Raw genomic sequence first — 15,846 nt, 5'->3', positions numbered from 1 at the left:
TAACTCCACCGCGGAGTTAAATGGGTTGCAATGAGTGTCACTCATTTTCCACATGTTAGTTATTTTTCTTCCTTAAAAATTACAAAAGTATTCAAACTATAATTACAATATTAAGAAAACATTTAATTTAATTTAAAAAATAATAAATTTAAATAATAATAAACAATTAATAAAACATTGTCGGAATTTTTAGAAGGATTTTGATATATAATAAAATAATTTTACAATTTCCAAAAGTTCATACATTTTGAAATGTTCATCTAATTTTCAAAATCTTCATCTTTAAAAGATATATCCACGTGCTCTCTATTTGGAACTTCAGTTTTTTTTCCTTTTTATGTGACCCTTCCACATGTGAACTTTTTTCGTTTTTAGAAATTTTAGAACATATGTAAAATATTGTAATAGTAATCAAGATAAATCTAGAATCTTATTGTCTTAAACAAAATTTTTACTAGAAAAATGTATGCATATTTTAAAATGTGTTAATTTAAATATAAGAATGTATAAAATCCTTGGGGCACACTAGGTTGTTATATATTTTTTTACACATATTTTAAAATTTATTTTCATTCAAAAATATATATTTTGACAAACACATTTACTTTATTAAAATACATGGACACTTTTACAACTAGAAATACACTTCCTAAAAGCATGAACACTTTATATACTGCCTGTATATCTTGTAATTTTTAAAATAAAAAAACAACTAACAGATGTAAAATGGACTGCACTAACTTTACCCCCATTTAATTCCACGGTCTTGTTAGGTAGATAAATTGTGCTAGTGATAATGAATAGACAATAATTTTACCTTTTGGAAGTGGTTACATAGGTCGTTCGTGGAGCACAGTCCACTGGTTCGAATCCTAACCTAACCATTTTTTGTTTATTATAGTTGTGTACTAACAGGTCGGACCCGATGGTCAATGAGACATACTCTTTGTGTCAGTCTATCCGACACTGTAAATGGGCCCTGCGCCAAGCTGGCATGTCTAGTCAGCAATACATATGTATCTAGACATGATTTGAACTGTATTTGAACCATATTACCAAGTTTTGAAACCAATTCGGTGTATTTTTCAAGTTCAGGCATCAAAGTGAACATCCATAACAAGTTTGGGCACCAATGAAGTTATTACCTCTTCAAATTAATATGTCCAGTTGAACACAGAAAGTCATACTTGTTTAAGCGACGACACAGTAATGATCATTACAATTCAAGGATGATTATATATTAATTAGATAATGTATACCTTTCCCTTTCACAAACCATAATCATTAACAGGCCACCAGTTGCCGCTTTGCTTTGGCATTTTTAAATGGATTTGATAAGATTACATATAGTCTGCTCCCGTGCCAAGACTTGCCACCGAGCTACCACAACGCCTTCCTTATGCATGTCATAATATGCACTTATTAGGATAGGCAAATATTCTAAACAAGCTTCATCATTTGTTTTGTTAGCTTCTCAATCATTTGTCATCAGATGCTCAAACTTTAATTTATTCCGCTTCGTCACGCACAGCGAATATTTCTTTCTATAGCTCGCGCATTTGTTAACAGCCTTCTGTTAATTATTAATCAGTGCCTATGCACATATTTTCCAACATAAATTGATTCTCTTTCAGTGGTCTAGACCAGTCAAGGCCATCCTAAAACCACATATTTGATAGGGTATAAGGGCATCTCCAATGTGAACCACCAAACGGACACACTATCCGAACGCGTCCGCGAACAGTGATACACGAATCGGTTATCCAAAGCTTTCTGCAAACCTTCATCCACAATTCAAACTAATTTGGATGCAATTCATGCAAAAACAATAGAATTCATTCAAACAAACATTAGTTGAATATATTTTATATAAACCGTATGATATTTCGTTTGTTCAACTAATAAAACTTAAAAAAACTAAAATAGTTTGTAGCTAATAGAACTTTAAAAAACTAAACTAGTTTGTAGCAGACGGTGACTCCGTACGCGTGGCTAGGCTTCCCAATGACACTTATATCATCATCTGTGTCAATGGCGGCAGCAACTGAGTGGTCCCTGCAGCGGCGAAAAGGCACAAGGAAGCGGCAACCCTGCCTGGCTGTCGCCTGGTGCTCCGGAACCACTCAGCTTCCTCCTGCAACATAAAGAGGTCCTCCGTGAGGCCCACAACCAACGACCGCTCTTCCTTCACGCGGCGTCCGATTTGGACCCCGCGGTTATGCGTGGAGAGGAGGGTATCTTCTCTGCCTTCACGCGGCGGAGAGGCCACGACGACTGCTCCTCCTTCACACGGGCTGGCTGTGGCGAGGGTGGTGTCGTCCCACGGTACCACATCGAGTGCTCGATCATGAGGTTGATTTGCCGATGGTACTCCTTGACAATGTTCAAAATATCAACCGATTTATCAAACGGTTTATCGATTATGCTACTCGGGTAGTGACTGACAAGATTATCCCTTATCTTTACTATTAATCATTAGAGATGATTTGTCACTCTAACAAGCGATTTCTCAGGAATCTAGCGATAAATTGGGCCATGATCATGTGGCCATAAACCCAAAACGCCCCGTTCCCGTTCAAGACATGTCACCACGGGTACTAGGATGAAGCAACACATTGCTCAGATCAAACAAGACATGTGATGTAGTGTTGTCCTATTTTGGTTGTCATTGACCTTCTTAAGTACTATGTACCATTTTAGACTTGTAGTCTTGTTTGTCATCGACTTATTGTTTGATATATAATATGTAGTTATGTATTGATGTAGTTTTGTCCTATTTGAAGGCTTAGAGCACACAATAATGGTTGTTTCCATTTTTACCCTTTTAGTGATGTGAACCTAGGATTTGCAACAAAAAATGTTTGATTAATAGTCGACTGATAAAATCTATTAATTGGATGATTGGTTATTAATCTCTAATCCAAAGCCAACCGAGAGATAAAGGATAAGCGATATCATCAACATTAATCCTCGTTCATCGTCACCGCCGCCTGTGTCATGAGGAGCGGCTGCTGCTCCTCGATCCCAGAGGAGATGATGATCTCCTCCTTCTTAGACAAGGCGGTGATCGTGAAAATCAAAGAGCCCATAAATTGATGGGACAAAGATCCAGATCCTCAGCCGCCACGGGACATCGTAGAAAACAATTACTTTGACATGGTGTGGATGACGTGGTGTGATGTAGGAAACACCAGAACGGAGATAATTGGTGAGGCTATGAGCATAGAGGAGACTTGTGGTGTGTTGTGGATGGCGCTGGAGCCGGGCTTAATAGGCGCGACCAGACAAAGAGACGGGAAACGGGTTTCCATGTGGCGCAGCGGCCGGAGTAAGCTTCTGAGCCGTCGTTGGGTAATGAAGTGGTGCTACCTGCTTGTTCACTTGCATCGCTCTAACACGCCTCAGTGTCATGGAGTCAAGTACGCTCTGGATCATCGCTGATCGGCATGAATGCGTGGTGATCGCTTCACGCGGAGAGGGTTTTTCGGACGGATATGTTTTTAGGTGAGACCAAGATGTCGGATGTGTAGGTGGCAGTGGTCCGGACACCCTCAAGTTCCCACCTTCTCCCATCCCTGATTTGCGTCCGAATTGCGGGATTTCAGACAACTGGATTGGTCCGACCGATGAGGTAATGTATTGGATGAAAAACAATGTGTGGACATGGTCCAGACATTTGCGGGCATCTTGCGAGTCCACACGTTGGAGATTCCCTAACAACATCTCTCGCAAAATAGGCAAAACCTGAAAAAATACCGCTATTTTACTACTTTAGGTGAAAACATTGTCCCAATCGGATCTCGTAAATTAGCCCAAACTATAAAAAAAATAGGTGAACTGAAAAACGAGCCTCTAATTCCTTATATGCCTAACACGAGGGGCTAATTTCCCATTGCGCCGTAAAACCACACAATGATTGGCGGGAGGGAAATTCCAGACAAACTATCAGGTTGGCCATAGTGTGAGTAACTTAGGTAGTATCATGTATTTAGGACTAGCAAACATGTTGATGTGGTAGACTATTAAAGAAGAGAGAGAGGGTTAAAGTAACATAGATTGATACCTTATCATGATAAATGTTATGGTACTATGTGTCATGCATGTCAATAAATAAGTTCATCTATGATACTAATTTATGATATTATGCATTATAAATGTAGTATCATACAATAGTATCATATGCATGATACTATTATATGATACTCCCCACTATGAGTAGCCTCATTGACAGGTGCCGAACTCACTGAAATCACAACAAAGTCATGGACAGAAAGGGGAGAAGCCATTGGAGAAGATGGGAGGAGCTCGACGGGCACCTGACGACGCTCGCCGGAGCAGGTGGCCGACCGGAGCGACGCCAGAGCAGGCAGCCTAGCGACGCACCATGCGAGCAAGGACCATAGTGGCGTGTGTTCGACAGGGAAGCGGCGGTGCGCAGCCTGGGCGTACGGGGGGATGCAAGCGGCGGCACCGACACCCTGCTGGCCCGGGCTTGCGCAGGATCGGGCGAAGGCATGGGAGGTAGGCTCGCCTGGTCTTTTTTCGGCCATGGCTAGCCTGACGACGGTGGTCGGGCCTGGGGCCACGGTGGCCCGGACTGGGGATGGCCGGCGACAAATGTTTTGGTAGGTTCATAGTATTTGGGACGAACGCAGGGAACAAGAAGGGTGGGGAGGAAAGGTGTCGATTTTTTTGACATTATAGTTCTTCAGTACCTATTCTAGCAACGACTGTTTCATATCACAAAAACAGTTTCGAATGCATTGTAAACTGCCATGATATAAATGATCTGATACTCTTGCTTGCTAGTGATCACTCACTAAAAGTACTACGAACACGTGCATTAGAAGGCGTGTTCATGGCAATTGTACGAACACAGGGAGATGGGGTTGTTCAGCCCCTTACATGATTTCAGGTTACATGGGTAGGATTTCAAAGTTCTTTGGCTCCGGCAGTGGCTCAGGAGCGGGTATTGTCTTTGATAGTCGCGACCATAATGAAGATAGAGGGGGGATCTTGTCGAAGATGACCGTGTTGCGGGCTATACATGTCAACTCATAAGAGAGAGTGGAATGTATATGCAAGCTGCCTTTTCGGGCTTGCCTTAAGCCGAGGGTCGTTTTGGCTGCGAAGAGCATATACTTTTAGATGAATAGTAGAATTAAAATGAATAATAAATAAAATCTAATAAATTGATTATTTAGGCATATTAGACTAACAAATGTGTTTGATAATTTTCATGTGAACTTGAAATTTACAAGTAGCATTTGGGTGTGACAATGAATACAACTAATTTTTTTTAAATGACAATGATAAAATAACATTATTTACGGGAAGGAGCATGTGCCCCAAGAGCCGAATTGGATTTTTGTGCTGGTCCTATTTCGTTATCTTACACATTTATGCATCATGTCAAAGATCCTCCACTAACCCACAATTTCAGATCCTTGCTCCCCCTGGTGCAGCTTGGCCATTTGCATATGGTTTTCACATCCTTTTCCGGTGAAAAGAGAGAGATTGACCCAAGTCACCTGAGCTGTCTATACCTAATAAAACACACTGTTATCCATTGCACAATACTGCTAATGCATATAGTAGATCTGAAAAAGCTGAGAAATGGATTGCATGCCTCTTTTTCCACCCTTTTTCTTCACATAGTGATCCCAAATTCAACCCTTTAGGACTTTAACAACTGGTGCCAATGCAACCCCAGCTTTAAACAACAGAAGAAGATAAAACAAAGGCAGGATAGTGCATGCTATGTCTACCAACTGATGGGATTCTGTCAACTTCTAATAATCAAAGGGTGACGTCTGCGACGGCAGATATTTTACGTGCGTGCAAATGCATCGCTGCTGGCTTTTGCTGCGCAGCATCTCAAGAGAGCGTATAGTACTAGCTAGCATACACAGCTCTGCCTCTGCACCCATGCAGTGTGTATGCAAAAGGTTTGTGTGGCTGAAAAAGACGAGAGTGAAAGAAAATAAAAAAAAGGAAAGGCTGAGTACTTGGAGCGTTGCTGTCTGTCTCACCTGTAACAAACACCATCAATCTTTTGCTTTCGATGATCATTCATCCATGTTAGCTAGCTAGCTAGTAGCTCCTGTTTCACACTAATCTAATGCTGTTTGATTACCAGCGATGCTTCTGTAGTTGATGGTCACCGCCTTGACAGCCACTCCCACCCGCTGTGGCGCGGGCCCGACACGCGGATTAGACGGCGGGGAACGCCTGTGGTCGGTAAGAAATGTTTTTTGTGGCCTCCGTGCTACGCGCTACTAACAGCTGAATCGAGCAATAATGGTGTGGGGTGGGCGTGCACTGAAAATATAGCGCAAGAGAGAGAAACTGCATCAGCTTGTGTGCATCAAAAACAGAAATGTGACTGCTTGTTGCATAAGGATGTTTTGTGAATTAGTCAAATCCACCTCAACCAAATCTCTCCTTCCAGAAGGGGGCATGCAATGCGATTTCTTGGAGGTGGTTGTGGTTATTAGAGTGTAGATTCGCTCATTTTGTTTCGTATATAGTCCTCTGTTGAAATGTTTAAAAAGGCTTATATTTAAAATTGAAAGGAGTATATACAGACGGGCTCCGTTTTAGAAGGGGGTGTTGCACCTTTTGCTCATCGGTCGAATCAACAAACCACATGCTCTTCTTTTGCATCCAGATCACTCCGATATGTGTTGAGCTGAACAGCTTATGTGATGTGACCCGGAGCTCTCTAAGCACTGTTTGGGGTGATGTTGGGTCAAACAAAACAAGATAAACAGTCATCATCGTGCTACTGTGGAACATTTGGAAGCGGTGCAACGCCAAAGTATTCCGAATGAGCATCATGATCTTCATACACTACTTCGCGCATGTGCTGATGAACTAATGCTTTGGTCTAATAGGTGGATTAATGTTTCGAAGCAATCACTTTTAGGAGACTGGAGTACAATGTTGTTCCATCTAGGTGAGAGAATGTAGACTAAATTGCATCTCTGTCGCCTCTAGCTCTCTCCACTCTGCCCCCCACCTCGTTCTATCCCTCTCTTCTATGATTGTAATGGTTACAGTTTCATTAATATATTGTTCAGGTCGGCGTAAGCCCGTCGCCACGATGTAAAAAAATAGTCTAGATTTTTTTTTCTGAGTTGGATGTATAGACATGTTGTAGTGTATTTATTCACTTATTTCAGCCCGTATATAGTCCGTGTTAAAATATCTAAAACATCTTATATTTGTGAATAGGAGAGAACATGTTTGTGCATTGTACACATTATTTTGTTTTGCCCTTCTTTGTTACTCCCTCCGTAAACTAATATAAAAACGTTTAAATAACTAAAGTAGTAATCTAAAAGTTTTTATATTAGTTTATGGAGGGAGTATAATTCAGCTGATGGCCAAACCCAGCCGGTCATTTCTGTATAATTTGTACGGAGGATGCACACAACCACACCACAGCAAAAACATGGTAAGAAGAACAGTCAACAAAGTAAACGGAGAGAGAACTTCTGGGGAGCGGGTATGTGCTTGTAAGTTGTAATAACAGAATAGGCAGCTGGACATATTTGGAACTTATTGATGATTCAAAGTGGGCTAGAAAAAGGAGGGAGAGTGGGCGAGGGAGGGATGGAGGGACTGGTCAATGCAGAGAGGCTGGTGAATTTCTATCTACCAATGGCTACATCTCTGCCAAACATCCACCGTACATCTTGTGATATTATATTGTTGTGGCAAACATGCATTGTTGACAGTAAGGGAGTCAGAGAGGTGAATTAGGTCCACACCAGAGAATGGTCGGATGAAAAAGATGGGGTTTTGGAAATGCTTTTGGAACTATTATGGGTCCACGAGAGAACTGGTAAAAATATTCTGAAAGTGGTAAGTACTCCCTCCATTTCATAATACTTTTTTAGTACCTAAATAATTATAGTTAAAAAGAACTAGTATAGTTCTTCCTAACTATAATTATTTAGGTATAAAAAAAGTATATGTTTTAAAGACATTATTATAGACTACGTATGGATGTACTAATCAGACATACCCTATGATATAGTTACAAATATAGAGGGTCTAACCGGTCATCCGTCGTCGTCGGAATCATCGTCGCGGGAGTGGTCATCAGAGAGGTTGTAGTAGTCTCTGCGCAGCACCGCCTCCTGGGGAGGCACGACGGGGCTTACGACGTCATGGCCGCGCTTCTGTCCGTGCGAGTACTTCAAAGTGTAAATTCATTCATGTTGCTTCGTACATGGTTTATAGTAAAATATTTAAAAAGACTTAATTTATGAACGAAGGGAGTATATTGCATTAATTGAATGACATATACTTTTTTCTGGAGCTTGATCTGAGAGATGCCTGAATCCGCCCTAATCAACAAGAAATATTTTTTTCAAAAAGGAACAAGAAGTAAATAGATAAAAAAACACTATTATAATTAGTAACCCCCCCCCCCCTCTTCTATAGGTCACTTATTATATTTTGCGCTCGTTTAAATATAGAAACACAAGATTTGACCATTTGACTCTCAGCTGCTACATCCTGAACTACATTGTATTTTCTCTGTATATAAATAATTGTAGTTGAAGAAAACTAGTCTAGTTATCCTCAACTATAATTATTTAGATACAAAGAAGGTAATTATTTAGATACAGAACAAGTATTATTATTGAATTGATGTTTAATAATTCTACACCTGCCACAACGCTGGTCATGAAAGCTTAGTTAATTGTTCTTTCGAGATCCAGATTCTATATACAGTTGCACGAAACTCAGAGCCAAAGCTTTTGCAGGGTGTAAAGACAATGAGCCCCTTTCTCTTTGCCATTTGCAGTAGTCCTAGTCCAAGTATACGAGTGGAAGAGGAGTCTATGTTGGATACTTGCTTCGTGTGCAGCGTGCACCAGGTCCATAGCACAAGAAATTAGGGCACCAAGGCTGGCAAACAAAGGAGGGGGGCAAAGCCTAATAGGAAAGGGGCGATGGAATGATTACTGGTTGAGCTGGCCCTACTTTATCACCTGTTTCTTTGCTGTTCTTCTCATAATTCACCGATATAATCTTTATTTTCAAGTACGAAAATAATGAAGGATGCATCAACCCAGATATAAGTTATGCTCCTGTCCTGCATGACCGCTTTTCCCTTTATCAAAAATAGGTGCTACATGATTTGAGTGCTACGGCCTGAAAAATGGTACTAGCACAAAACAAGAAACTGAAGCATGCTAAAATAAATAGTACCAATAAATAAATGCTCCAGACATGCATTGAGGCTAGTTGGAAGTTGGAACGAAGAGCCTTTGATGGCCAGGGGAAAAAAAAGGAATTCCCTTTGCCATACATTTTTCCTTGTGTATTTTTGACTTGCAGAGGGCAGTGGGCGGTGGCAGTCTTCGGGCCGGGGATTGAATGATAAAGAACAGCGCACGTGGAGCCTGAGCCAAGTGACTGCCTCGCCACAGTCTAAAGATTTTTCCTTTTAGAAAAACGAAAAAACAAAGCGAGAGCAGCTAGCACAGCAGAGAAAAAAAGAAACACATTTCAAACAGCAAAAGGCAGAAGAAGAAGAAGAAGGGAGAGAAGAAAAAAAAACAGATAGGGTTCTCCCTCTCAAAAGCAGCCAATCCACAAAGGAACCGTTGCTTTCCATCACACCACGTAGCCTATGGCCTTGTGTTCGATCGGGTTAATCCGTGGCACGTAGGTATGGCGCTTCTATAGAGAGAGAGAGGGGGAGAGAGGGCGGTAGCTAGCAATAGTGTTGTGGTATTGCTGATTAAATGGGATATTCGTTGGTTAGCATCGGGAGAACATATCACGTTACGCTCTGCCACAGTACTGATCCACACTGTGCATGGATTAGCTAGCTAGCTAGCACGGAGGGAGAGAGCCACGCCATGGCCATGGCTTGGCTAGGTGAACCTAATAATTCTCCTCCGCCGGCCTTATCCTCCTCCCCTCTCCATGTACGCTACTACAGTCTCTCTCTCACACACACACACAAAAGCTTCTCTCTCTCTCTACATCAAGAAACCATTTAATTCATCCATCTCTCTCCTCCAAGCCCTACAAAGTACACCATCTTCTTCCTCCCCCTCTCTGTCTCTCTCTCTCTCTCTCCTTCTCCTAGCTTCTAGCTAGGGCCATCTGCTCATGCTTCTCCCTTCTCTCCCAGATCACAGATGAACCTCACCAAAACGCCATAAAATAGTGTGTGTGATCTCCCACACGCGCACAGCCCTCTGCCCCTCTCTCTCTCTCTCTCTCTCATCGTATCGTATGAGGAAGGATTCCTTTCCAACCTATAATCTTTAACCTCATAGCTTAGCTCTTGGACTCTCTCTACCATCGTCTCCATCACACCTAACCAATCTCGAGCTAGACCCACAAGAAGCGGTCGGCGACATCAAATCCGTTCCCCTCTCCTGCAAACAACCTCCCATTTACCCGGCCAAAGCGTATACACGCAGAGATAGCTATGTGTGTATGTGTATATAGCATGGCCTAATTGACCATGGACATCGCCGGAGACGCCGGAGGCGGCCGTCGGCCCAACTTCCCCTTGCAGCTCCTCGAGAAGAAGGAGGACCAACCGTGCTCCAGCTCGGCTGCGGGGGGCGCCTCGGCGGGCGGCGGGAATGGAGCAGCCGCTGGCGGTGCCGCCGGAGGGGAGATGCAGGTGCGGAAGGCGGTGCCCAAGCGGACGTCGACCAAGGACCGGCACACGAAAGTGGAAGGCCGGGGACGGCGCATCCGGATGCCGGCGCTGTGCGCGGCGAGGGTGTTCCAGCTGACCAGGGAGCTGGGGCACAAGACGGACGGCGAGACCATCGAGTGGCTGCTGCAGCAGGCGGAGCCGGCGGTGATCGCGGCCACCGGCACCGGCACCATCCCGGCCAACTTCACCTCCCTCAACATCTCCCTCCGCTCGTCCGGCTCCTCGCTCTCCATCCCGGCGCACCTCCGCGGAGCCTTGCCCAGCCCTGGCATAAGGTTCGGCTCCCGCGCCGACGCGTGGGACCGGGTTGTCGGGCTCGGGTTCCCACCCGAAGGCCCCGCCTCCTCATCGTCGACGCCGTCGCCGCTGTTGCTCAACTTCCACTCGGGCAGCGTTGGTCTTGACGTGCAGCCCTCGCCGTCCGCCGCTGCCGCTGCCGCAGCCGCTGACCTTTCGAGGAAGCGTCGATGGGAGCAAGAAATGCAGCAGCAGCAACAACAACAGCAACAACATCAGCAGCAGCAACAGCAACAACAGTACCAGCAGCAGATGGCGGGGTACACGCAGAGCCAAATGCCGGGCACCGTCTGGATGGTGCCAAGCAACAACACGCAGGGCGGCGGGGCGCCTTCCGGCGGCGGTGCAGGAGGAAGTGGTGAGTCGATCTGGACCTTCCCCCAGGTGGGCAGCGTCGGCGCCTCGGCTGCCGTGTATCGTGGGAGCGTGCCGAGCGGGCTACATTTCATGAACTTCCCTGCACCGATGGCGCTGCTCCCAGGGCAGCAGCTGGGGCTCGGCCCAGTGGGAGGCAGCGGCGGTGGCGCAGGCGGGAGCGAGGGGCACATGGGCATCCTCGCCGCGTTGAACGCGTACCGGACACAGGCCGCGGACACAGCGCCGGGCCAAGGAGGCGGCGGTGGAGGAGGGTCGTCTAGCCAGCAGCAACACGGAGGTGGCGGCGGCGGCGGCGAGCGGCATGAGAGCATGAGCACCAGCGAGTCCTAGGCCGGCCGGGAGGGTCTCCGAGGATCGCATCGCATCGCATGCATTGGTAGCTCTGGTGTGCCTTTGATCTGTTCTTTGTCGTTGATTTCTTTTTCCTTTTGTGGTTTCCTTCCTCTACTCCTAGAGACATTAGACAACTCGCAAGGATTACACTCTCGGCTGTGATCCCATGGCATTTAGATCACCATCATACCTACGTACGTGCGCCCACGTACGTACGCTTGTGCTTGTGAGTGGAAGAGCGAGGTGTGCCATTGGAGAAGAGGAGGGAAACACATCATCCATCCAGCAGCAGCAGCGGAGAGATTGTTTATTTTTTTCTTCTTTTAGCTTTAGGGTTTGATCAAATGCGAGCGGAAGAGATTTTCATCAGGCAATGGCATTCGTCACCTGCCGTGATCGATCGATGGTTCATTATTTTTGTTTCCCACCAAGCTTATTTGTTAGTTGTAGCTAGCTTTCAAGTTCTTCTACACCATGCAGGGCCATTAATTCCATTTTGCATGATGCTTGTGTTCCTTTATCGACTTGTTCCTTCATTCTTGATCAACTAGCTAGCTAGCTAGGGTTATTGATCCGCCAACGTCCTTCTGCTTTTCCCAATGGTTATCCAACTTATGATCATGCTTGATCCACCCAAAAAAAATTGCTTTGACGGTGCTTACTCCGTTCGGGTTTATATTAGTCTCCCTCGTATGTATTTTTATCAAAATTTGACTTAATGTTTAACTAGAGAAATACCCCCTCTCTAAACTAATAAATAAGACGTTTTACAAATCACTAAAGTGTGTTAGATCATTACTGTAGTGATTCAAACATATTATATTAGTTTACAAAAGGTATTTTTTGTACCACAAAAAACAGTACTAGTGTTAAAAACTTGTTTCGGATACAGATGAACAACATGATTTCTATGGCAGGCAACTTATATATATATATATTCCGCGAGTCTGAGTTCAGTTTGGCACAAAATACGAGCGAGCGAGGGGGGCAAGAACAACTAGACAGTACATATTGAGAGAGTTAGCGTACGTCGTCAGTCAACCGTGATCTGCCAGTAGGACTATACGTAGAAAATATCTTGAAAACTACAGTACGTATGGAGACGAGGGGGGTGGCCAGCTGCTACTGAGCGTAGGTTTTTGTCATGTGATGGGCAAACAATCTGCAGGGAAGCCAAGCTAGCGACCGATCGACGGCAAGGACCACAGCCAGAGCCAGGCACGGGAGAAAGAGAAAGGGAGCGAGAGAGAGAGAGCACAACAGGGGTCCGTCGCTGGCGCGCGGTTGGCACAACAAGCGACGACCGGCCTCGCGCTGGCGCGGACTCGAGTCCACCACCGGTGGCGCTGGCGAGGCGACCAGACCACCCGACCCGCCGCCCGTCAATGATTCCCCACACGCCCGCCCGGCCCGGTGGCACCACCAACCGTGGAGCTCCGTGACCACCCATACGCATGCCAGCGCATGCTCAACGTCACCAGCCCAGCTCGGCCGCCACGATCACGGCCACGGCCACGGGGACGGGGACGGGGACGGCCCTCTCCGGCGATCTCAGCCCGTCCATCCATATAAAGGAGGGGCAGGGGTCAGGGCGCGTGGAGCGGTGCGTATATGGTCCTGCGCTGCGCTCCAGGGTTGCCCTTCTCGGTCGATGTTTCTGAGTACGTGCTGGTTTTAATGCCACCTGCCCCTGCCCTTTCCATATCCATGGTTCTCGCGAGCCCTGGCTTCTTCCTGCAACTGGGGCGGACAGCCTACGGTATGTAGCTGCTTGGCCGTTGGCGCTATCGCCCCGAGGACGCATGGCTGCTCGTGCTCTTCTGACTGCTAGTTTTTTTTTCCCCTCTTTCCTTTTGACCGGCGGCCCGTGGGTTTTTTGGTGATGCAAGTTTTAACCATGGGTTTTTTCTTCTTCCTTCTTCTGATGGACGCATGGCTGCTCTTTATTTACTTATTTTAAAACATGCAGATCCGGGTTTTTTATGATCATGAGTGAAATCTGTAAGCATGGGCTTTTTCTGCACTTGTATTTAGACGGTTTTTTTTGTCTATTTATTTTAGAACTTGCAGGAGATCTGTGTGTCTATATTTTGAGATAGAAGTAATGATCATTTATAAAAATGGGCTAGAAGCGCGAGCCCATGCCTCAATACTACCGACCACGAAAATGTGTTTTTTTTTTCTTTGTTTGAGGTGGGGGTTTTCATTTTTGCGAAGATTGTTTGGGGTGGTTTATGGCGATCTTCATTCTAAAAAGGGTTAGGTTAAATATATGAATGGATGTTCGACATACGAACCGTTGGATCGTACGTTCGACGATCCCAACGGGCAAACTGTAATAGCTTTTTTCGTGGTTGGTCGCTGACAGATGAGCTGGAGACGCATATGACTCTGTCGCGCTTATTTGTACCTTAGGGTTGTCTTTCGTCACCGGTAAGCCTTTTTGATCTACTGATGGGTGGGGTTATGCGTTAGCGGCTCGTGTTAACGTTTCGGGCTCACTTGTCAGTGGTGTCGGACATGATTAGCTGTAGCCCCATATGGGCATGTCGTGCTTATATTTAGCTCGTAACAGTTTTGAAAGAAATACAAACTTACACTTCCGTTTGGCCCCTGACAAGTGGAAATTCACGTGAGTGGGCTACGTTGGAATGTTGGCCCCACGTGTCAGTAACGGGTGGCACGCTGAGCTGTACAGAGTGCATGCAGTCATGTCAGCCCAGTCCAGCTGCCGGGTTCAGGAGGAAAAAAAAGACGGGGTGAAGGATGAAGCCAATACCGTGCTGGCCCTGTCGGTTGTTCTCTGCGCAATATCGGAGCCGTCACATGTTGCGTTGATTGGGTGCATTGAGTGGCACCGGCCCGGCGGTGATAGTATAGTAGCAGCACGCTGGAGCAGCATGCAGCCCCGCCACACATGTGCTCGTGTCCTGCTTGGTCGACGTTGCTCGCTCTCATCTCATGCATCGATCGGGCTTGAACGCCAACGCACACACACACACGCACGCATACTTGCGATGAACAGCAAGCAACAGCCTAATTGGCATGTCGACTCTGTTGTTTTGCTATTAGCCATGCTACAATCACACACACACTCTCTCTCTCTCTCACGCAGACACAACAGACACGCGCTGACACACGTCGTGATCAAGAGGTGGACGTGACAGATGACACAAATGTGCTAATGTCCATCTCTGTGTGTCTGAAAGAAAGAGAGAGAGAGAGAGAGAAGAGATGCCACTGCAGATTCACCGGTGCATAGACGCAAAAGGCAAATTAATTGCAGCCAATAATTTCGAAGTTCAAACACACTACTGTTGTGTGCCAATGCAAGTTGTGTAGTCGTAGTACTGTGCATGACTTTTCCACGCTGGCTAGCTGTTGCACCTGCTCAAAGGCAGAAGGCTAACTTGTTAAAAGGATATTGGTAGGAAAATGATGCTACTCTATATGTAACCATAGATTATCTTGTCTACGGATGCCCATGATTAAGTAGGTGGCGAGGAAAAGAGCATTTTCCTGGTGCATCCATGCACATAACCTGCATGCATGCATGCTTAGCTCGTCATCACCGCGTTTTGCTTCGAAATAATTAGACACATACATTCCAGCAAGCATCTACCGTATCGGTATAGCAGTAGCTTAAATCGCCGATGAGTTGAGAGTCGAGAGTTGAGGAGAGATCGCTCGCTTTTGGAGAGAGCTCTCATTTTGACTTGGCTTTTGTCAGGTCTGCGTGTCTGTGCTAGCTGCGCGCATTCTTCTTTCGAAAAGATGGCTAGCTAGTGTCATGGCGTGTGCGTGCGTGCTTGCCGAGGCGCGCCAAAACCACAGTGAACTCATAGGGATCATGAGTGTAAAGTAGCAGCTTCATCGCATCGATCCAAGTCCTGCTTTTCCTCCATCACCAGCTCGCAACGCAAGCATACATGCATGCATACCAGCTCGTCCATTCTTTCACAGGAGAACCCAAGGAATCTCTGCCTCGGCCATGCATGGGACATGGATACTAGCCACCTCGCTTAGCCGGAGGCCTCTAGCTCCACTCTTTTTATCACTTTTATGCGCTACTACTCTCACCCCTCAAAACGGCAGCTTTTTATATGTGTGTGATCGGATTCTGTGCATAGTGT

General features: G+C 45.6%; 1 protein-coding gene across 1 annotated transcript; it reads left to right on the top strand.

The window, feature by feature from the left end:
• Positions 1 to 9,838: 9,838 nt before the first annotated feature.
• Positions 9,839 to 12,233, top strand: LOC123401786 (transcription factor TCP14-like). The gene has a single exon (XM_045095637.1). The coding sequence runs from the start codon at positions 10,502 to 10,504 to the stop codon at positions 11,708 to 11,710; it is 1,209 nt and encodes a 402-aa protein (XP_044951572.1). The 5' UTR covers positions 9,839 to 10,501; the 3' UTR covers positions 11,711 to 12,233.
• Positions 12,234 to 15,846: the final 3,613 nt, after the last annotated feature.

Source organism: Hordeum vulgare, chromosome 6H (genome assembly GCF_904849725.1).
Source record: "Hordeum vulgare subsp. vulgare chromosome 6H, MorexV3_pseudomolecules_assembly, whole genome shotgun sequence".
Lineage (NCBI taxonomy): Eukaryota > Viridiplantae > Streptophyta > Magnoliopsida > Poales > Poaceae > Hordeum > Hordeum vulgare.
Note: the sequence above shows the minus strand (reverse complement) of the source record. Positions and strands in the feature narration are given on the sequence as shown.

Bases quoted from the DNA above. Each gene is read 5' to 3' on its own strand.
- LOC123401786 (XM_045095637.1), top strand. From the start codon at position 10,502: ATGGACATCGCCGGAGACGCCGGAGGCGGCCGTCGGCCCAACTTCCCC.